At 42.6% G+C, this 23,020-nt stretch overlaps 1 protein-coding gene across 1 annotated transcript in view; it reads right to left on the bottom strand.

The window, feature by feature from the left end:
- ERBB4 (erb-b2 receptor tyrosine kinase 4) overlaps nt 1–23,020 on the bottom strand; it is a 314,498-nt gene that overhangs the window by 268,107 nt on the left and 23,371 nt on the right. The window contains exon 2 of the mRNA XM_042035252.1: nt 7,140–7,326. Coding sequence (XP_041891186.1) covers nt 7,140–7,326 — 187 coding nt within the window. The remainder of the gene's footprint in view (nt 1–7,139; nt 7,327–23,020) is intronic.

The raw sequence follows: 23,020 nt of genomic DNA, 5'->3' as shown, positions 1-23,020 counted from the left end.
CCAAGGAGTGCTGATAGATTGCATTCCCCATGTAACACAAGACTTTAATTACTTTACAAAAGCACAGAATTCCTTGTCAGCTGTAGCCTGTCAGAAGGAAATGAGAAACTCAATGAATTCAGAAGACTGAAGAGAGAAAGGGGGAAAAAAATAAAAAATTTTAAAAAGCCAAACCAAACAACAAACACTGAAAGTAATGCTTCTTTCATTCATCTGAAGAAGATATACTACTGGAGCAGCAAGGATTTAAATTTCTAAACACCTAGTCAAGACTTAGCCTAGGCTGGGGAGAACAATCCAGTTGTTCCTTTCTTTCCCAAGCTGGTGGGAAGCTGGGGTATTTATTTGTTCAGCAGCGCTGTCACTATAAACTGTACGAGCCTTCCCGACTGTAATGCTTACTGCACTTTACTTAAGTTATAGTGCAGCTCAGCACAGATCTCTCTGCCAAAGTTGGGTATTTTGAAATGCCTCCCATTCCTGACCCGTGTGATTGAAATGGAGGGATTACTCTGTTCAGATGTTTAACTCCCTGCAAAGCATGCAGACAGAGAAATCCCCATGCTGCTGAAGCTCTCGAGTCATGGAAGCCGGGCAAAACTACTCCATTACCACAAGGCTTCAGTATTACTGGATTTATCTTGATTGCCCACATTTCCAGAAAACTAAAGGGTGTTTCACACCTCAGAACATGGAGAATTTCTTGCTTCATAATTGAAAAATGCACAGATAGAGAGAACTACTGCAGGGAGGTGAAAGAGAGAAATTGCCAAGGAAAAATAGAATGAGTGGTGTTATTATTTTACATGGCATTATCAGGTAACAATGGAAACATACCTGGATGCATTTTTTAATGACATTTAAACTAATGTTTGACAGTGTTAAAGTTGAATCCCACATCACACCAGATCCCCTCTGAATAGCATTTTCAATTACACCCTCAAAATTGGTCTAATTAAAGCAGGCAAGCATTATTGGCTCTGTTGTAGAAGTGGTATGAGTCACAAAATAAAGCAGCAGATGTGGAGATTACTGCAGGGCTAGGAAGGATTTCCTCCATCTACTCTAGACCCAAGTCTTTACCTGCAGACCCTTCTTTACCCAGCAGCCACATAATTAAGACTCTGAAAGCCCAGGAAAACATGCTTCTGTTTGCAGAGACCATAGTTAAGACAGGAAGGATCTGCTGGGTTATTCAGCACAAGCACGGGGCCCAAGTGGTGTGGTCAACACTATTCCCAAAGCCAGCGAGGCTGGATGCTGGCTCAGGGATCCCTGGCCAGAGCTCCTGGTGCAGACAGGCCCTGAGTCAGCTGTCATTAGCTGGTATTAATCCTGGCAGAGCACCCTGTACACAACATCCTTAAAAGGGCTTAAGTGGATGTTAGGCAGTAGTTAACTTATAAATTAAAGTATGAATTAAATTATCCACTGAAGGAAGTAAATGGCAATTTAAATTTCAGTTCATTACGAAGTCAAAGCAAGTAAGCCAATTTACACCAGATAAGTTTTTGGCCTGGTTTCTCCTCCCCTTGATTTTAAGCCCTGTTTTGTTGCAGGAGAGGCTGTGTGACATGAAGTTATCCTGCTGCCTGACACTACAGGCTCACATCAGTAATTCTGTGTATTGCTTTCAGTAAGCTGGTTTACACCATTTGCAATAGCTGTGATTCCTAGTTCATGTGAAAGCATTGGGGGCAGGGGAATACCAGCACACATGGGGGATCCTGTGAATTTCCAGTTAGAAACATTTACTAGTATATCATTATTTGGATGAGCTTTTTGCTTAAATTCCTGCCATAGTCATTCCAAACAAGGTTGCGCATTTCTAACACTACAGACAGATTTGAAAACAGTGAAGTGCTCTGAAATAAAGAAAACTGAGCATAATTTGTTGATCAATGAGTTACAAAGAATCACAGACATTACTTATACTATTTAGCATGAAAAAAGCATATGCAAACCCTTCAGAGACACTGTGCGAAATCCTTGCCATGCTGAAATTTAAAAACCAATGTCCCACCCTTGTTACTGGACAAAATACACTCATAAATATAAATCTCACAAGGCTCAAAATCAGTATTTATTTCTGGCTGTATAAAACACAGTTTTTTGCCTTGCTAAGACCTGTGAGCAATTTTCTGCCAGCTGGAGGCTCCTCAGCCTGCAGGTCCCTTATCTGGGATTCCTGAGGGCGGCATCTGCAGCCGAGGAGAGCCTGGAAGCATTCCCAGGCATTGATGCCAAGTGGCAGGGAGCAGCCCGAGCCCGTGCTCCCACTGCCACCAGGGATGGGTCTCCGGGCTCTCCCGGCTGTCAAATCACACCTGTGATGTCTGAGGAGAGCAGCAGCTGGAACGGGATGATTTTTTTTCCCGGGAAAGAGTCTAACAGGGGGAGAGAAGACAGACATGCTCTAGCAGGCACGCTTGCATTTCTGACCCTGGGGGCAGCCACAAGCCTCCTTCCTTCTCTCCACAGGGACAGGGTGAGCAAGGGGAACTCAGGGGCGGTCCTTTGCACGTCCCCCAGGCCCGTGGCACCACACAGAGAATCCTCCACAACCGTACTTCCCTCGGGAAAGGAGGTGTTCCTCCCTTTTCTCCTACCCACTGGAGATCTAGGTTTCTCCTAGCCACAAAGCCGTGCTGGGATAGCCATGCCTCTGTGGGCAGGGCAGCTCCAAGGATACAGGAGAGGAGCCCGCCTGGGCAGTCCCAGAGCCGCTGCGGCTTCTCCTACAGAGAACTCCTGCGGCAGCCCGGCACGCAACGGGACCGCAGGGATTTTTAAAGCAATTCCTCACGCCTCCGTGTATCCTAGCAACCCTCTCCGAGGTTACAGATGCGATGCCTCGCCCACCTGTTGCACAGCCAGCCTGAGGCAAGTTACACATCGCTTCCTTCCCAGCTCATCCCGCGAATCCGCCGCGGCGATTAAGGAATGTGGGAATGTGCCACAGCCAGCCGGCGGGTGTCACACACAGGCACCCCTGGGCGCCAGGAACTCGGCACTGGCTCCTGCATGTGCTCCAAGGAAAGGTCTCGCTGGCACAGCCTTTGTGATCAAGGCAGGAAAAACGGGGTGGCCCTGCCGCAAAAATGCCTGATGTGCCATCGCTCGGGTCCTGCGCAGACATCCAAGCACGATTTCCAAAAGAATTTTAGGTCCAAAAAATGCGCAGTGAACAAAACTTGACTCCTCCTGTGCCCTTCCCTCCAACCTGAGCTGCAGTAGAATTACAGTAAATGAGCTTGTTAAGGAAAAAAAGACAAAAAACTGCTTGAAAAGCAACCTTTTTAAGGAGTGATGCCACTCCAAAATATTCTTTAGCATTTTCGATTTTCTGTGGGAGAAAAAAAAAATACTGAAAACATTATAGAAATAACCATTGAACATGAAAATTTTGCTCTGCAGAAAAATAAAAAACAAATTTAATGAAGAATTTAAAAATATAAAATCAATTACAAGAATCTGTTGAAGGGGAAATTTACAATTTTACAAAATTTACTTTCTACACCTGTGCAAATGGTCCTTTCTTTATGATTGTCCTGCTCATCAAATTAGATTTTCTTTGTTTGGCTATCACTGATCAAATCCTTTAAGCTGCAATATCCATTTCTCGCTTGAACCTCAGTTATCTTAACTGATCATTCACCTGCATTCCTGAAAAACAAACAAAGAAAACCCCTAAATATTTTGCTGTGGGTTTGTTTCTTTTTTGTGTTACTGAACTTATCAATGCTAAGTCCACTTCATTCTAATATATTCAATAATTCAAGGGATGCATGGAAGCTGCTATCCCCAAGGCCAGCAGGGAAGATGAGGTTGTCACTGCTCAAAGACACATAATTTTCTGTAGATCTTTCTTATTCATAGTCACAGAGGAAAATATGGGATACTTCCTAAATGGTTCTGGCACTTGTGAGTTATCCCTCTTTCCCCACCCAGGCAGACAAATGCTGTAGTGAGATGAAGCATTTAGGTTCCCTCTCTGTTTGGAGTGCTCCAAATGTGAGCACTGATGGTGCCCTTTCACTGGCTAGGCTGAGGCTGACTGCCTGGTGATCCACAGTGGCTCCTGGGCAATGACTGGAAGAAGCTGGCACACCTTCTCCCTCAGCACCACGTACTCTGCTCATCTCAGGCTGAATAATACACCCAGGATGTCAAACCCTCCTTTTCACTGTGAGGCTACTTGGCAGCTGGATCTGCACACTGAGATGAGTCCAGCTGAGATGGCAGCAGCCACTTCATTAGCTCAGTGTCAGCTCGGTTTTGACACGTTTGTGGAACCATTGACTAAGTTTTTATAACAAGCGAGAACAGGATTTTTATAGCTAAGATTTTTTGCAACTGTCACATGAATTTTAGGACATAGTCTTGGGCTGAGCTATACAAACAAAACTCCCTTGTGGTTTGACAGACATCATGAGTGAGAATTGGATCATGTTTTCTGTGTGAGATAAAACTAACTGCCTTCACAGCTGTCATTTTTTTATAGTGCAAGGGAGGAAATTCAAGCATTTAAAGTTACATTTAAATATGAAAACTTGATAGACATATCTGGCAATAAAAACACAGCTGTTAACAACACAGAAAATACTGCAGTGGTACAGCACAGGAGGTTGAAACTCTGTGTGTGAGGAGAATCTGCAGGTGAGAGCAGCTTCCTCATTTATTTAACACAGGGAGTAGGGCTTGTGTTTGTAGATTGTGCGGTACTAGGCAGAAATACCCTCAGGAGCCTATCATCCAGCACTGCACAAATAAGAACAGAATTTCCCAAACCTCCATGAACAAGGCATAAGCCCTGGAATGACAATTCTTCACATGCAAGTCAGAAGCCATGTTATATTTTACTCAGGTGGAAGAGATGCATGATTCAAAGCCAGTCTCTTGAAATCTGCAGTGGACTTGAAGAATGCGAGCTCATGGGGGCTGCTTATTCTTCAGTTTCACAGCCCACCGGTGGTTTCTGGGGTAAACCTTTTAAAGAATAGGTTCAGATACAGCTGATCCATCACAGCCTCGCAACATCACCGACTCCCACATCCACCAGTTATTTTTATGCAGCTACTAGTGCTAAGGATGTGTCAGGAAAATTAATGAAGTATGAATATGCTCTGGGAAAAGCAAGCGCAACAAGAGTCAGGTTGTGGGTTAAAATAGCCCAGTGCATCTTAACCAGTACACAGAATGGTCAGAGAACAGCTGCTGGAGAGACTCATGAGGCCCTGGCATGTTATCTAGAAAACACTAAGAGTATTTTCAAGCACACACTGGCTCACATTCAGCACCCAGAAGCTATTTTAAGTGCTCCACGGAGACAAGCTAGTGTTATTAGGGCACTTTTCTTCCAGAACACAACAATTCATTTCGAGTCAAATAATCCCATCAGAGGCCCTTGTAAACACCTAAATCAGAAGAAGTGGCTGTGATGATCTCATATTGGGAGAGATTCATGGGCTGAGCTAAGACAGGTTTTTTTAAGACACTTAAAAAGAAAATGAAACTACTTGCTGGGCAGTCTTGGTGCTGTGTCTGTCATGTCACAGCAGCTCCCAGAAGGCATCTCTGGAGTCTGAGGAACTGCCAATTGGCACAGGGAAGCTGGTTGAAGAAGAAAATTTGAGTAGAAGCCTACGAGATAAGTTTTTTACCCTACTGAGCAGCAAAGCCATGGCCAAATGAGCCCTCAGAGTACAACTCTCACCTCCTGGCAGAACCACCTCAGACCCAAGAAGAAAGATTTCCATCATTTTTGGGCCTTGGCCTCACCTCACCTCTCTGTCTCAGTTTCACCCAGCCTAGTGTCTTTAGAGGGCGTTTTGAGACTCAAAGACCAGAAAACATATACAAAGAAAGAGATAATGCTGTTATCACCCGATGCTGTGGCTCTGTATGATGTGAAGGCATAGACAGTCACAGCTCCCTGTATCAGAAAGGTGGGAAGAAATATGGGAACAAAAGAGGAGGAAATTGGATTATGGCAGTGACAGAGTGAAGAATAGTAGATGACAGGGATTTAGAGACCTTTGGGAAGCACTCTGATACTGGCATGATGGTCTCAGTAAAGAAAATTGTCAAAAATATGACCAGAGAAAAGAGCTTAATCAGAGTCATCCAAAACTGGTTTATTTTGTAAAATATTTCAGGCCTTCTTTTCCCTCCTGTTTTTGAAAGCCTTGCTTTTCAGCCTGGTGAGGCTGAACAGGGAACTGTAAGCTACTCTAAATGCTGAGAGACAAAAAAAGCAGAGAGGGAACGGTGCCTAAATATAGTTCAGAAGGTTCCCACCTCTCCATACTGAGGTTCAACATCTACAGCCAGCTCAGGTCAGTGATTTTCAGTCAGCTTTCAGCCACTAGCAGATACAAGGCCACATCAAAATTACCAACATTTAGGGTAGAAATTATCATAGTTGATGAGGAACCAGGTATAAATAAAATACTTCCAGTGAACTCCCTAAAAAGAGCCACTGCCTGCTATTTATTAAGTTACAGTCCATTGATATTTAGCAAGTTTTAATCTCCCAAACCACTGACTGGATCCTCAGATGGAGGAAATGAATTGTTGATCTATACCACAGCATGATCCAGCCCTGAATTTACAGGTAAACATAAGGCTGTGGACTTTGCTTACATTTTTGGCTCAAATAAAAAAGCACCTTTCTCACTATATGTAATGAACTATTTTTGCTTAGAAAAGGGATTTCTAAAATTAAATAAACCAAAGATACAGAGGCACAGGGATGCTAAAGCTAAGGTAACTTGGCAGAAAATACCCAGCACCTGAAGAAACACACATGAAATAATCAAGGATCACAAGGAAACCAACATGCTCACGATATCAACACACAGAAGAAAGTTCACATATCCTTTCAACAACTATTTTTGTTTCAAATACGCTCTTGCCATGACTCTCATGGGCAGTCCTTGATCATTATGGAGAGGCACTTTTGTGAACCAAAACCATAATGATGTACCAACAAACACCTCAGAGAACACACAACTGCCAGGCTCTTGTGGTACCCCAGTCTCCTGCACAATGCAAGTGTCTGAGGGCAGTGGGGAAATACTCAACAAGCTCATTTGTTTTCTTGCAACTAATCCACCACATTTCCAAGTTTCACTTACCCGTCAGGTTCCTCAGCCCAAGTTCCCTGAGTCCAAAGTTCCCATCCTTCCTGTAGTTAAGGAAAATGGCCAGAGCATATCGCTCCTCATAGAGCTTGGTCCCACGAACGATGCGCAGGTTCTCCAGGGGCAGGTATTCAAACTGGTTTAAAGCCACCAACACATAGCCCGTGACTTCTCGGATAGACTGGAAGGCAGAAATTAAACAAACACATCAGATATGGTCCATTTTTAATGGTCCTGAGTCTTCCAGACAGTGGATGCTGTAGGACAAGATGCCGCTACCCAAGACAAAAAAACCAAACCACCTTTGGAAAACAAATTCTGTTTCAACTTAATGATTTCAAGCCCATTCCTGTTTTAATTTTAGTGAGTTTACTAGAAATAGTTGTTTAAAAGGTAAAAAACAAAGAGGTAGCCATTTTTATCAGTTTATTGAAACTCAAACAGAAATTCACTGTAAGGTACTAAGGATTCACAAAGGGATGACTTTGCCCGACTCAAAGCAGAGAGCAGGTCAAGGGCCTCTGCAGTACATGAACAGAATCCACTGGGGCAATGCCACAGTTCAGATGAGACTGTCTGTCTGCAAGTAACTGTGTGTTGTACAGCGTATTTCAGGGTGGGACTGAAGGGACACAACATGGAAAACACCTCTGGAAGAGCTCACCATCAAACAGGAACAGATGGGAGACGCGGGGCCAGTTTGGAAGAGGAAATAAAGACAACGCATGTATGTACTAACACTCATTTTGTGTACTTTCAAATGGAACTGATCACTGAACATTTGCAAAGATTCATCTCAGAGTTTCATCTGGAAGTGCTGGAACCATCCATGCCCATATATCCAGGTCTTCGATCAGAACTGCTATCCAAACTTTTAGTAAAATGATTGCTGCAGCTTTGAGTTGGCTGAAATCTTCATTGGCTTTAGATGAACTGCTCAATAACCCTCCTGCTCATATTCAGGAATTGATTGCCTGGGCTGGAAAGGGAAAAAAAAAAAAGCCAAAACCCAATAACTAGAAAAAGTTTTTCAAAGTCCAAAAGATTAACAGAACTAAGATGTTGTTAGGAAAAAAAAGTACTGAACACCCAAAACCAGAGAAATATGCTCCCTTAGAAAATAAAGTTCATTCTAAGGAATTGAAAGGAATGGCCTAGAAATACGCAAATGCCTGTGAAAAATGTCATTTCAACACTCACAGCGACCCCACCATCCTCAGCAGGACTTGACACAGGCTGAAGGATGCTCCTGGCCAGATCCTGGAAACAGGATCTCCATGTTGGAGAGGGTCTCTTGAGTCTGTTTCTCAAAGCTCACCTAACCTGATGCCTGCAACAACCCCTGTACAGGCGTGTGTTTGAGTGCGTGTGCATATTTAATGGACAGAAATTGATACCACTACTTGTGTGCTTAAGTGGCTGCGCGCACTTTTTCCTTCCCTTTGGCAAAGTCAATACCTTAAACAAAACACTGAAAGAAAAATTCTGCTCAGAGTAATGTGCCCAGACTATAACCAACATGACGGGGACTCCAGTCGATAATGTAATAAAAACAACCCGACAAGCAACAGCAGGCAGAGAATCCAATGTGTCGTGTCTGTATCATTAATAAAGAAAGGCAACAATGGATTTGCAGCACCAAGGACAGGATCTTGCTTTGCTGGTTCAGCGCTTTGACGTGATTTCACATTTAAGTGTGCACGAGCCTTTTAATTAGGCTTATAAAAGCCTGCAAGGTTATTAACACATGGCAGTGTACATAAGGAATGATTTCTAGGCCACAAAATCTAGGTACTAGCTGTCCTCCTGAAGTCAAACATTTGTACTCAGCTGAAGCTGCTGAAAAAGCTGTGGAGCCATTTCCAGACTTGCCTGGCATCTAAACAAAGCCCAGTGTCCTGACAGGACTCTGGTGAAAACCCAGTGAGTGGAGGTAGGTTGAGAAGTACGGTTCAGCAGCTCAGTATTAAATGTAGAGCTGCCTTATACCCTGGGACACTGATTCCATTATAATCAGAAGCTTTCCAGCACTTTCATGATAGCTCTTTGCCTTCAGACATTTCAGCTTAGCCTGTTTGGTCAGGAATTTGCTTTTCATCATATGCAAAAATTTCTTTAAGCTGGCTTTTCTAGTGTCTCCTCAGAATTCAGGAAATACTTAAATTACACTCAGGGCTCTAATTTCTCCACTGATATTCTAGGGATACTGTGATTGCTCTAATTAATTTAAATGGATGTTTAACTTGGAATAGAGTGGAAAAAATTAAAAGCAGTCCCAAAATTGCATCTGAACAGGTCCTCCCTGCCAATTGCTATCACTTACAACCATATTTTCTATTTTTAGGGTATGTCTTACTGCCAAACAGCAATTCCACCTGAAAGAGCTGCAATTCAGCACAGAACTGAAATCATACACACACACACAGCAGCAAATCTTCATTCCAAACTTGAAAAAAAAGCCAAAAAAGCACCAAAAAACCCCAGAAAAATAACTAGGGAGAATGACAAAGTTCTGTTGCTGATAATTGTGAACTGCCTCAGAAGCTCTGCACTTTGTTTGGATTAACCAACCGAAATGACAAATTATGGCAAGTATTTTGACAAACCAGAAGGTTCTTTGCAGTCCCATGGCTTCCACCATATTGCAACACACATTTATTTGCTGGAAACCCTGCCATCTTCATGCTTGCAAAACAAAATTATGAAATAAACCAAAAGGGTTTCTAATTTCCTACAAAACAACCACCTGACCACCCAAATCTAGTAGTCTGTTACATTAAGTCAGGGTTTCATTATGGGTTTAAATTCATAGGAATGAAAATAGGAATGAAAAATGCAGAACAATAACCTGCTTTGCAGGATGGTTTCTGACTGGTTTCTGGTTTTCAGGGTGTTTTGTGTCTGGTCCATCTTGAAAAAGTGTACTGGGAATGCAGAAGGCATCTCAAGTTTTGGTCACTCCTGGCCAACACTGTCACTTTGGCAGGCACTGCAAGTTTTAACATAATTCTCACTGAAAATGGACACCTGCCCACTTGGAGCTCACTCCCAGTCCTGCTGGAGTCACTGCAAAGATGCCTGTTGGCTTCTATACTGACTCACAAATCCTCATGCCAGATGGGACCAGGCAGCCAGATCTCCTCCCCTGCACCTCGTGCCAAGGTCAGGTGTGATTTGAACCTCTCATCCTTTGAATTCAAGGCTGGATGCTTTCCTGGGCAGGTATCCTGGACTCAGGTATCCTCATGCTCTATCTGAGCTGCTTTCCAGCTTCCATCTGTGTTTCCAAGAAGGTGCATCTCCCAGCCTGATTCTCCTGCTAGGGTTATAGGTACTTGCAAAAACACATTTCCCGTGAGTCTGTCCCTCAGGAAAGACAAAAAGGAAACTGAGCCTGTCAAGCATCAGCCCCTGGATAAGGACAAGCTTCCTGCAGAAACAAAAGGAGTGCCGGGAGGAAAAAGTATTAATCCTTGACATATCCAATGCCTCATGAGCTGCTTAAAAACACACCAAAACACAGGGTTCTGATATATTTACCAGGAAAAAAGCTCTTTATTTCCATTTTCAGACAGGAGATGAGCACCTGTACTCCGCAGTTTGCTGTCTCTGTGTCCAGCAGTGTCCGGCACCCCAGGAACAGCCATGTCGGTCTATAAACCAGTCTCCTAACAGACTCTATGAGCCTCAACACAGCCAAGTGTTTGGTTGCTAAAAATAGCTACCCTGAGATAAGAACAAAGCAAGTGGAGGTGCTGCCCTCCCCAGGGGGCCACCCCAAGATGGGCAGCCCTGCAGAGGATGGCGAAGAAACTCACAATGACACCAAAAGCAAAAGGGTTCTTTTCGGAGGTTCTTTTTCAGATGATGAACGGTAAAAACGAGCTCTAGACAGCCCATTCCCTTAATTGCAACTAATATTAGCTGAGCACAGATGAAGTACTTGAAGCTCCGAACAGCAAAACCAGAATTATCCTGTCAGCTGGGAGCAAATGGGAGTAAAATTGTTCCCTGCCATCTTAAATCGTTCTTTGGTTCGAATCAAGTGAATCTGAGTGAAGCCAAGCAAAATAACAGCGAAAACTTCATCATTCCGCCCAGAACAACAGATCAATGAACGATTAGGGAAGCTGATGTTTCTCATAAACACTACCAAGGCTTCTTAACATCCATCAGGAAGGCTGGGCTGTGGCAGAGGCACCAAAGAGAACTCTATTGTGGGGTTTATTTCAGCTGCAGACACATCTATCCAGTCGCTGAACCTGATCTGGTAGAGCCCCTGCTGCCTCAGCTGACCAGACACATGTCCCCAGCACAGAGTCAGAGACAAAAACCTGCCACAGCAGTCAGCTCACACTTGTGCAACCACTGACAATTAATTCTGTTTTGGGTGGTTTTCCCCTTTTCCATAAAAGCCAAGAACATTTTGATCTACTTCAATCTCACTTGAAAGCACCAATAAACACAAGTGCAGAAGGGGAGGATCACCTGAAGAACAAGTGTGTTTAATTCACAGACATGAAAAAAAGGAAGCACTTTTCACAACTCAAATGGACTTGAACAGAGTATCTCACATTTTTCTTTTTTACCAATTAAAAAGTATGCATTTGTATCTGGTGAGAACTGCCCAACATCCAGCTGGCCAAATTTTGATGAAACAAATTTTTATTATCAGAAAAAAAAGCCCCCACAATACAGCAAAGTCAACACCTGTCTAACTTCAAATCAGTTCACAAATTCAGTTGGGCATGTTTGTGAACGTGCTGGTAACCATCAATTAATTTTCATTTTTATTCATACATTTTTACCCATGCAATGCAACACACCTGTCACTGTCACAATTAAAAAATTAATATTTACTGAATAACCATTAAGTAGTCTCTAAGCAGCTACATCACTTGCAGTTCTAACTCTGGGAGAAACAATAACAGCCAAAATGTGGAAATAGCAATTTATGGAGCTCAATTTGCTGTTCCATGCATTGCTCATTGAGGGTTATGAATTTCTAATGACACGAGAAACTGAGATGTTCAAAGCAGTTCAGGTATGTACGGGATCCAGCCTTTGCCAGCTTCTCTCAAAACCCCATCCATACCATGAGAAATATGTGGCACACACTGACATTTCTCCTGTCTGGGAGGACCACCCATTTAGAGACTATGTCAGAGCTCACGTGGCATGCACGTGAGGAATTCTGTCCCACCACAAGCTCATGTCTTGTCTCCTTCCACGCTGTGCATCCTTTAATTACATCAACACTTGTGAAATTGTGATGTTAAGCCCTCCTGAGCACCTACCTCCAGGTAGTCTGTACAAGCTTCAGTAAAAACCCCTTAAGTTTGAGCACACTGATCAATACCAGAACATAGCTTTTAGAAAACATTTTCTAGTGCCTGGTCAGAAGCAAGCAGTGTATCCTAACTAGAGCTGCCTTGGCAGCTGCAGAAAGATTGCTGTCTAAAGCACTAAAGTTGCAGTTTTTATTCAAATTGGTTAATAAAGAAAGAGGAGCTTCTGGTAGTCTTTCAATTTACATTAAGGTGTATTAAAGGCAAAGGAAAGGCTTGGATTTAATTTTGTTAAGAGCTATACCTGAGGAGCCCTGCACTGCTGCGTGCTGCAGAATCGACTGTGATTCAGTTATTTATGACAGCTGGTAGGAACTTTAACTCATACTCTTTTCCTCACAGACATCTGGTCCTCTTTGGTAATGTGCTTACAAAACATCCTGAGCAGCAGATCAGTGAACTGAACACAGCACTCGATTGCCCCAACTCTAAAGCAGCAGTCAGTCAGATGCATCTTTTGTTAAGGCCACTGGAAATTTGTAAGGATTTTGCTACATAATGTACAGAACCCACCTCGGGAGTTGTTGAACTAAAGCTCTGTTTTCTGAATGGCTGGTCTTTACATTGCATTATTCCAAGAGTGGGACTTTTCATACCTTAAAACAGGAGGATTAGCTGTGCAGTCATTTATTTACTGAGCTTCATGTAGGAAACACACTGTTGCTTATATGAGGCAAATTTGGCTGTGTCTGAGCTAGTATACATTACAGGAGGGTCTAGGGAGGTCTTGGAAGAAAAACAAATACCAGTCTAGAAACCTTTAAACTGCAGGACAATATCCAAACCTGGCATTTGGAAAGAAAGGTGACGTACAAAAACACAGGGAGCCTTTGAAATGTGTATCTTGACTAATGTTTAAAGAACTGATGAGAAAACAATCTTGGACTTGAAAACCAAAATAATAATAAAATAATAAAATAATAAAATAATAAAATAATAAAATAATGTGGGAATGGGAACATTAAGTAGAAATAGGCAAACAACAGGACCAAAACATCCAACCCTTTTGCTTTCAAAATTTGAAATACAGTTTCTAATGATGTACCCAAGTATTCTGCCTGCTTAATAGTTCTTTGACTTAAGCTCAGGTGTCAGCTTACCCCATGTGTCTCTGCCCACTTTTCAGTTAAAAATATCATCTGAACAGAGAAACTGAGCAGGCTTACATCACTATCTGCGAGTTTTCCTAATTGTTTCCAGTCTAAAACATAATTCCTCTGTTATCTGCTTAGAAGTGTCCTAGAAGTGTCTGCTTAGAACTTTGAGGTGCCCAGGCTGGCTGAGAGCACACAATAAATCCTAAGCTATTTATGCTGAGCAACATTATGACCTAGACAAAGTCTGCACTCTGTAACAACCCCATCTCCACAACTAACATCTGTCTGTCCTGAGGAATGCTGTGGAAGATAAATGTTTAGCCAGTCAGTAAGACTTTTGACATTACACTGTAATACCTGATTGGCCTTCAATGTATTTGCAGCGTGGTTTCCAGGAGAGTTTATTGTATCATCTCCCAAGGGAAAGCTTAGTCCTAAATGAGATTGCAAAGACTACAATGAGAGCATTATGCTGTTACAAAATGCTTTACCACTCAGGCCGCTCAGTAGTAGCTGCATTTTGCAGACGCTCAAAGCACATCAGCTTATAGCTGCCCAGTTACAGAATTTCCAACAGCACAGATTGATGCCTTTTGCTTTCTCTGCTTTCGGGAGCTTCAATCGAGTAAATCTTAGTTTCTTTCCAGGCAACATAAAATTGCACAAACTGCTACTTCATAAACTAAATAATATCAACACTCTGGAAGGATTTTAGGAAAGTAATAACCATGTGCAAAGACATCCTTTCTTATCAATTTCCCTCAGAGAGCCACAGCTCATGAGACGCTGAGTGCATTGGAGGGTCTCGGGACACTTTCAGTGGGAAAGCCAACGTGAGGGCTGTCTTGTCAAACCTTCATGGTCACATTTACACTGGCTGCACTGCCACAGGCATCCTGAGATGTCAGTGGGCTGAACCAAGGTGGTGTATTTATTTTGGCAGAACAAGGCGTGCTGTACCAAAAGAGAAAAGAGCATTCAATTCTTCACTGTCCCTATTTGTGATAAATCCCCCTCACATTTTTGCTCGTGTCTAAGCTGAACTAAGTCTTGGCAGGCTCCTTACTTGGTCTTCTGGCTCATGAGACTGGTTGGAGCACCACAGGGAGCTATGGATCTGTTCCCAAGTCTTCCCAAGGGAAGAAAATGGAGGAAAAGGAGGAGGAGCACGATAGATGCTCACAGTCTCTCACAGCTCAGAAGCACTGTTGGCTTCTCCAGCTTACACACAACCTGAGACAGCACGTGGATGAAGAGGAACAAAATACACAGGGAACAAAAAGCAGAGGAGAAGAAGGATGCCTTCCCCACGATGGGTTTGAAAGGTCAAGTGTCTGATCAGAAGTCAGATGGAAGAGTACCCATAAGAAATGCAGTGCAGGCTCTAACGGTGTCCAGAATTGCACACCATGGTAAGCAAGGTGCCTGTGAAGATCCTAGGAATGTTCCGTGGTCATTTAATGGAACAAGGGACCTTTATTTGTTCATTTGATACATGGTGAGTGACAGATACATTGTGATTGCTTTTTTCCTACTACACAGCCAGGCTAGTTGGTATGAATTACAGAAAATCTACAGTTAGACAAATAAATCGAGTGCATTTATTAACATTTCTTCAGTCTCTACTGTGGAAGCAACGGGAGCCCTTGGTTGTCGTTATTCCTACTCTTTGGAATGATGCAGAATGAATTAAACATCCCAGAGATCTGGTACAGAGGTGGAGCTGAACAACAGGCCTTTTCTATTTTTTCTATTTAAACTGCAGGTGAAGGTGCCGTGCCACTCCTGAAAGCAAAAGGGTGTTTCTATTTCTGGACACAGGAACTGACTACACATAGTGAAAATGTGTTAACCTTGCCAAATTTCAGCTCAACATTCTCAGTCTGCGTTTTTGCAAGAAGCAAATAGCTGGCTGTCCAATCCTAGAAAAGCAGTTTGCTTATTTTTGGAGAGCTTTGCTTTCCTTTCCCAAGAAAATAGTTTCCTAAAAACACACTTTCAGTTTGTTTCATATGTGCAACATCCACATTTAATGAGTATTTTAAAAGCATTTCCTGGGAGGGACTGATTTTATTGGAGCTCTAGGACATTTTTGCACACAGAAATTAATGAATATTGGAGTTGTTAACTGTTTGTCTGGTTTCATTGAAGAAGATAATCTTCATCCAGATACTGGATTTTAACAACTCTTATTTCTAGCTGAGCATATATAAATACAACATCTGAACTCAACATCACACCTACCTATTGAAACTATTTCAGTCTGTTTAACTCTAATCTTTTCAAGAATAGAAACCCTGAAGAGATTCATTAATCGCTGGCTTTTGATTAGGTTTATTTCCATTTAGATAAAAAGTGAAGAGGCTTCTTGTTTTTAAAGTTGTGGTTTTGTTTTGTTTATCTGGAAGATGGAGAATAACTCTGTTATTCAGGCTTTAATAGATTGTTAAAATCTCCTTCAAGGATAGATCCATAATTTATAAGATGTGAGCAATTAGTAAATGATCTGATTTTCAAATCCAGAGGTATACTTTAAGAAACACGTGTAAACTCCACTTTTTGAGGTTATGCAGAGTGCCACCAAGCAGGGAAACAACCTTTAATCTGGGGTGACTGCACTAACCCTAAAATAAGATTTTTCTCTGCATTAATTCTACCACTTTTCTTCAAGGGGGCATGCTAAAAACCTCTCCCACTCATTGCATTTTCTGAACCAATCAGATATACAATCTTATAGGAAACAGGAACTTTTTAAATCATGTCCAGAATGGCCAGACACCTTAAATACACCATTATTCCTACATGCAATTATTGCACCAATGAACAAACGGTGGCTCCCTCAAGGTGCACAAACATCTTTTTTTGAATTACAGGGGAATTTATGGAGGGAGGTGCTGGAAAAGTTGTAGAGAAAATTATTTCTCTCTTTTCCAGACACGAGAGCAGAAGATGATGTTTGGCCTTGACATAAAAATTCTAAAAATGTTAAAAATTAAGACTTGTGGAGAAAAGGTGATTTTATGAAAGGAAATAATGGGGTGTGGGGCAAGAGAGAAGAGAAGAAAGAGGAAAAGTTCATGGTCAGGAGTGGGGAAGGACAGATCCAGACACCCATCATTCTGGCTCTATCTAATTTCTGAGTGCCTGAGTTTGCAATCTTACTGCTTATTTTTACATCATTTTGTTCTTTTTTTAGGGGAAGCATGGCAGGAAAAGTGTAATACTCTGTACAAGATGTAATTTCTTTCAGTACTCATCACCAGCAAATGATTGGACAAGCAATCTTTTGCCAGTAACTTAATTAGAGGAAACCTCTATATTTAAAAATGTTCCTTAATGTGCTGAACCCCACACAATAGCTTGTTGAAGGAAAAAAAGCAGAGTGGTTATTGTCGTAGCTAAGGATGGAAGAAAGGCTCAGTCATTAAAGTCATCACAGAAACAATGTTATTAACTACACTGGAATAATCTCAAGGGAGTTCTGAGCTGACTGACAGTGATGAAATAATGCGGGAAGCTAAACCCAGGGCATCTCTCCTCACCTGTTTTTAATAATACCCTTATTACCTTTCCCTGAAAGACAGCTTTTCAAGAGCTATTATTGTGCTTAATATTAAATCAAATTAAGCCTGGCATATTGTCAATTAAGTCTTCTGAACCCCTAAAGAGAGGGTGCTCACCAGTGTACCCCTCAGCTGAGATGTGTCCTTCATCAGGAGCAGTCCAGTGGCCAGACTCCCAAGAGTCAGGGACATCAGGAAAAAAAAAATGCTCGAGAGAGAGAAAAGGGAGTGTTCAAAGACCCAAATACATCAAAGGGCCAGCAGTGGTATTTCATTGATATTAATTACTTTACAGTCTGTAAACTCTGCAGAAAGTGCCAGCTGCTGTGAGCCAGGGCCATCAAAGGTCAGATTATCATGAAATCATTACAGGAGAGGCTGTTTTTACTTAGCATATAATTGCTAAACCTAAGCACACTCCACAGAACCAATAGGAAAATGAATTATTTAAATACTCTTTTTTTAACAAATAGTATTACCATTTTAATTACATCAGTATTAATTTAACTCTAAAAAGTGCCTGAGGATTTTGCAGAATTAAGTTTGGAGTCTGTGGAGTTTGCAGAAATTTCAGAACCTCTGCACGACATAGGTGTGTGAGTTTAGCTATATATGGCTTTTTACACATTTACAGATACAAATATATGCTTTTAAAAAGTGTGTTTGTGTGCTGTATTCCTGCAGAATTTCTTCTCTTTGGATTATTTGGGTGTCTAAAAATGTAGTCCTTAGGTAGTTTCCTCACTGCATGCTGCTGTGAGATAAGGGGGAAGTCCTGGCTCAAGTGATAGGTTTTTCTCAGTTCTCATTCTCCCAGCACCCAGCCTGGCTTGAAAGCTCAATTGGCAGCTACAGGACCAGGTTTAGGTTGCAGGCATTTCTGGCTCGAAATGACTTTTCTTTCTACTCAATTCTCTTCTACTTGCAGCAACCAGTGCTTTTGAGAGGCAACTGGGAAAACAGAAGACAGCAGGCCATGGGTATTTTACTGCTGGAGAGGGAGCATCCAGCCTGTGTACTCAGCACCAGCTTCCTGTGTCCACACACTTCCTTGTTGGGGAAGATGAAACAGGAAAGCCTTATAAATATGATTGCCTGACAAAAGATTTTGGGAATATGAAAACTACAGGCGACATCGAAATGAAAGCCACTTTCGAAATACCAAGTCTTAGTTACTGAACAACTAGAAAACAATGGTATGGCCAACTGAAGGTAATCCCCTCTTGATTGAACAATACCCTCTGCTTGCAGGCAGGTCCAAGGGTCAGAGCAGACCCTACTAGCTCAGCAGAAGGGGTCCAAAGAGTAGTTTTTAGAAGTTAAGATGTAACACTCTATGGTAATATAAGAACTCTTATAGGCTGTATGTAAATGCTATAGGATTTGTATCTTGTATTAGATTGGTTAGTGACAATTAGAATATTCAGTACAGAAGATGATTTATTGTATTGTAACCAGGACTTCACCATTCCATTCTATTCTCATCACTTCTTCTTCACTCTCATTCCTCTCGCTCTCTCTCTCTCTTACCCGCTTACTCTCTTGCTCTCCTGGGCCTGCTCCGAGCTGCGGCTGGCAGCTCTAAGCAGTGCCCCTGTACTCACGCCCTTTGCAATAAACCGCATGTTCCAAGATCTGCCTATAGAGATCTCTCGTCACCGTCTGTCCTCGTCATCACCGTCCGTCTACGCCCAGTCCAGACTGAACCCCACCAGAGTCCCTACACTTCCTAAAGTCCCACACACTTCCAGATGTTGCAGCTCCCCTTTCCACATTGCTCCATGGCCTGCTCACCCATTATTTTTCTCCTCCCTCTTTTCTCACCTGGTGCCAGACAAAAGAGACACTTGGACTTTGACCAGTTCATTATTTATTCCCAGCTGCTCTGAATTTCAGTTACTTCCCTGCATGGTCCCATGGGCTAAGGTGTTTGCCCTTCCTCCCAACCCAATCTTCCCAACCTGAGAACCCCCTACCAGATGCACCAAACACACCTTTCAGGCCCCATAAACATCTTCCTGAATGAATAAATCAATTAGTTTTTCTCAATTCCGTAATTTCATTTGTTGAATAAATTGGTTTTGTGAATATTAAATTGGACAGTGTAGATCCTGATCTTTTGAAGTCAATAAGCATCATTTTACAGGCTTCGAACCATGTCCTTAAACAGGCAGAGTATGCCCAAAAAAATCATTTGGTCTTAGAAAAATCCTTCATAGATATTTACAAGATGTCTCAAACCCAGCCTTTTCTGTCCCTTAAACCCATGAGATGCAACAGACTTGTTCAGTGCAGAGCACACCGAACATGCTTCAATATTTGGAAGAGTTTGGATATGTAACTATATAATTCTGCTTAGAATTCTGTGTGTGATCTGGCACACCCCATGCTCTGGACATCCCACGGGTTGGGGCAGGAGTGGCTCATGTTTAGCTCTGAGACTCACAGATGCGGGAAGTTATTTACAGTATTTTTCCTAATGGGTTTCCATGGATGACTGACCTTTCAGCTGAATTCTTTAGCATTCTACTTTGCCTATGCCTGTTACACTACTTTTCTATCCCTACTTGACCCTGCCAGTCCATGAATATTTGATACTAAATTAAAGCATTACAAACCAAGAGATAAATTCTACCCAGGGTGCAGCCCTCACAGAGCTTAATTACATTTGGTGGTGTGAATGTTAAAGACCTGACACTGCAAGAGCTCTGGGCTTTGGCTTCTGTTGAACCAGAGCTTGAGAAAGAAGGGAACTGTCACCTGCCCAAGCCTTCTCAAAAGCCAAGGGGGTTTATTTTACTTGGCATTTACATGTGTGCTGACACTACCCTTTAGCTCAAACTACTCCCAGGTATTGGCAGCAATTAGAAGACCATTTAAGCTTTTGTTTTGTACACTAAAACAGCCAAGCTCAGCTCTTCTCTTTCCTCCTCCTTTAGAGACTCTGTTCCCCTTCCACCAGCCCAGTAGTTCATCTCTCTGCTTCGCTGGTCCCCAAGCGAGGATTTAGTAGATTTTCCTTTGCCTTCATAAAACTGCCAGCCTTCTTCCCCTCTCTTGTGCATTTAGGCTGTAAGCTTTCCAAAAAAAGGAAACGTCTGTGTCACACAATGCCCTTACGCTGTGTAATGGAATTCTTAACTGAAATGAAGTTGAAAAGTCAAGAGGAAAACACAAATTATCAGTGGTTACAGAGAAACAGCCGTGATCTCTGCAAGCCAATGCTAAGAGCTTAGTGAAAAGAGCTGAAAGTTGCTGCTCCATATAAGCATTTCTTTCAAATTACTCATTAAAAGAGAGCTGATGGTAACATCTGCACATCCTCCACTACTCATCCCAGCAATCCTGCCATTTCCAGGGAAGGGTCACTGGCCTATCCGCGTTTTCCTTTCCAGCAGTTCACATTCAGCTTGCACCGAGCCAAAGTTAGTGTGTCTCACCAGCACCTACCTAAGAGAAGGCACTCCTCTGTCTAAAGACATCACTACAGCCCTTGCCAGAATATCTATCAGAATGGGTCAGTGGCAACATGGAACCCCAAAAATCCCAATGGCTCGGTTCACAGCAAACTCCAGGCAACAAAGAACTGGCTCTCGACCCAGCTTTGGCTCTAAGGGATAACATTTGCTCAAGAAACTTCACTGTCACGACCTTTGCCACTCTCCCTCCAAGTATTAGACTGGAGAGGATCTGGAAGGCACTGGAGGCTCATCCTCATGTCCCTTCACATGTCGGTGTTTCCAATAACAAGGCAAACTGCACTTTCCTTTTCTGCTGTAGTCGAAGTTAACTCACAGGACACCTACAAATTAAAGTGTCCTTTGCTTTGGCTGTTCTTCATGAGATTCATAACTAAAGCTGAATCCATTAAAACAGATAGAACTCCGGCAATTTCAGTATCGCTCACCAGCAGCCATGAAGTCAGGGGAGACACCCAAGGCCAAATTCACCTAATTGTTCCACAAGAAATCCTTATGTTTAATCACAGGCTGTTTCACAGGAACTCCCAATAGTTTTAATTAATTATCTTCATGCTATATCCTTTAAAGGAACTGGAAGTGTCTTTGCCAGCAAGCCATCCCTTCCCGCACTGCAGGACACCCGAGGAATGGGACTGGATAGAGCTGCTGATGGGGTTGCATGTGTGGCTGTGTGTGTGCCCACAGAAGGGAGGGCTACAGAGCAGGAGGACAGACAAAAATATTTGCCTGCTTCCAGGGCTCCTCACAGCAGGTATTTTCCTTCTAGGAAAGTTGTGCTGGGATTAATTTCAGCTGCACCAACAACACTGAATGTTTATTTCAGTATTAGCAATTAGCCAAGAAGAAGGAAATCTTTTCCTTTCGGAGAAGAAAACAAGCTCAGGACTAATCAGGAGAGCTCCTGAAGTGCACAGTTAAGACCAGGAACTCCCTTTGATGTGGCCAGAGGCTTTGCTGTACTTATCACAGCTGTAGCCATATCCTCCTCTGTGATGTCCATCTTCCCTGGCAGAAGCTTGGCCTTGGTCCAGGCAGGAGGACAAAGAACCATGTGAAGGTCAGCTACAGCCCGTGGACTTCAGCTGAGGCAGCCACTGAGGAGTCTGAAAACTAAAAATGAGCCAAAGCACCAAACACTGTGCTGGGTCACAACCAAACAGGCTCCTGAAGCAGATCAGGATGGATGATGAAATTTTGCTATGGGTCAAGACATTAGTATTTCCAGAATGACAGTAGACACCAGGCATGTGTGTTCATCTTTTACAGCTACTGGCTGCCTTTCCTAGGCCCTGATTTCCCAAGCTTTAGTAGGAATCTCTCTGGCAGCTGCTGAAGGGCTGATCATGCACAGAGTGGCCAAATAATCTTCCTGCTCTTCATGTTCTGATTGAACTTTTTTCCTCGAAGCACACTTGGCTAATCAGCATCATCATCATTTACATTTCCATATATATAACATTTGCTATTTCTGAGGCACAGCTAAGAAAGCAACTCTTCAAAACTACTTCCATAAACATGAAAACTCAGTACAAGGAAGACAGGCTGGAATAAGGAGGGAGGAAAGGAGCGCTGCATTCTAGGTGGGCAAAAAAGCTGACATGACAGATCTTCTCCCTTAATCAACTTAATTTACCTCCTTGAAAGCTCATGATGACAAACTGCCTGGACTGGAGCGGCTTGGAGCTGATATCCCTCGCCGTCCACTGCAGTAAATTATTACCTGGCTCTGCTGATGGAGATAGGGAGAGGTGATAGTGTTCCGTAACAAAGGATAAATGGCAATATCCACCATTTCTTCCCCCTCTGCAGCCAAGCTCCTAAGAGTGCTTAGATTAGGAAGTCAGAACTATTAAAATAAAATGTCTCTCTCTCTTTTTTTTTATTTTCTCCCTAAGGTGAAAAATGGCTATAAAACCCCCATATATTTCCTAATACATAGTAAGCTGTGCTAGAATCAGATAACTGAATTTATGCTAAGTTCTAAAACGCATTTTTTGAAAACAAATAGTCATTCAGATATCAATAAACATTGTGCACTTTATCATCATCCTGCTGAGTTTTCATCTGGCAAAGGAGCTGTTTATGTTATGTATCTTCAATTCCCGATTTGTCAGTATCCCACTCCTGTTATTCCCACCCTCTCCTTGTCCTCGAGGTGCACATGTGCTCTAATGATGCAGCTTGCAGTTGTGCTCCTTTATACTTGTGCGTTTTGCTCAGCAGATAAGCTTCTGCTCACCACACCACAGACACAGCCTGGGGACAAAGTATGGGACACCACGGACAGTTCCTGCAGCCCTGAAAACAGCGACATGACTCGTGGTGACTCCACGGTGCGACTCAACTTTGGCAGCTCTGGATTTAATTACACACTTCAGAAGGACA

The sequence above is a fragment of the Corvus kubaryi genome, unplaced genomic scaffold, assembly GCF_017639235.1.
Source record: "Corvus kubaryi isolate FWS band 111438036 unplaced genomic scaffold, C.kubaryi_AGA036_p1.0 37383, whole genome shotgun sequence".
Lineage (NCBI taxonomy): Eukaryota > Metazoa > Chordata > Aves > Passeriformes > Corvidae > Corvus > Corvus kubaryi.
Note: the sequence above shows the minus strand (reverse complement) of the source record. Positions and strands in the feature narration are given on the sequence as shown.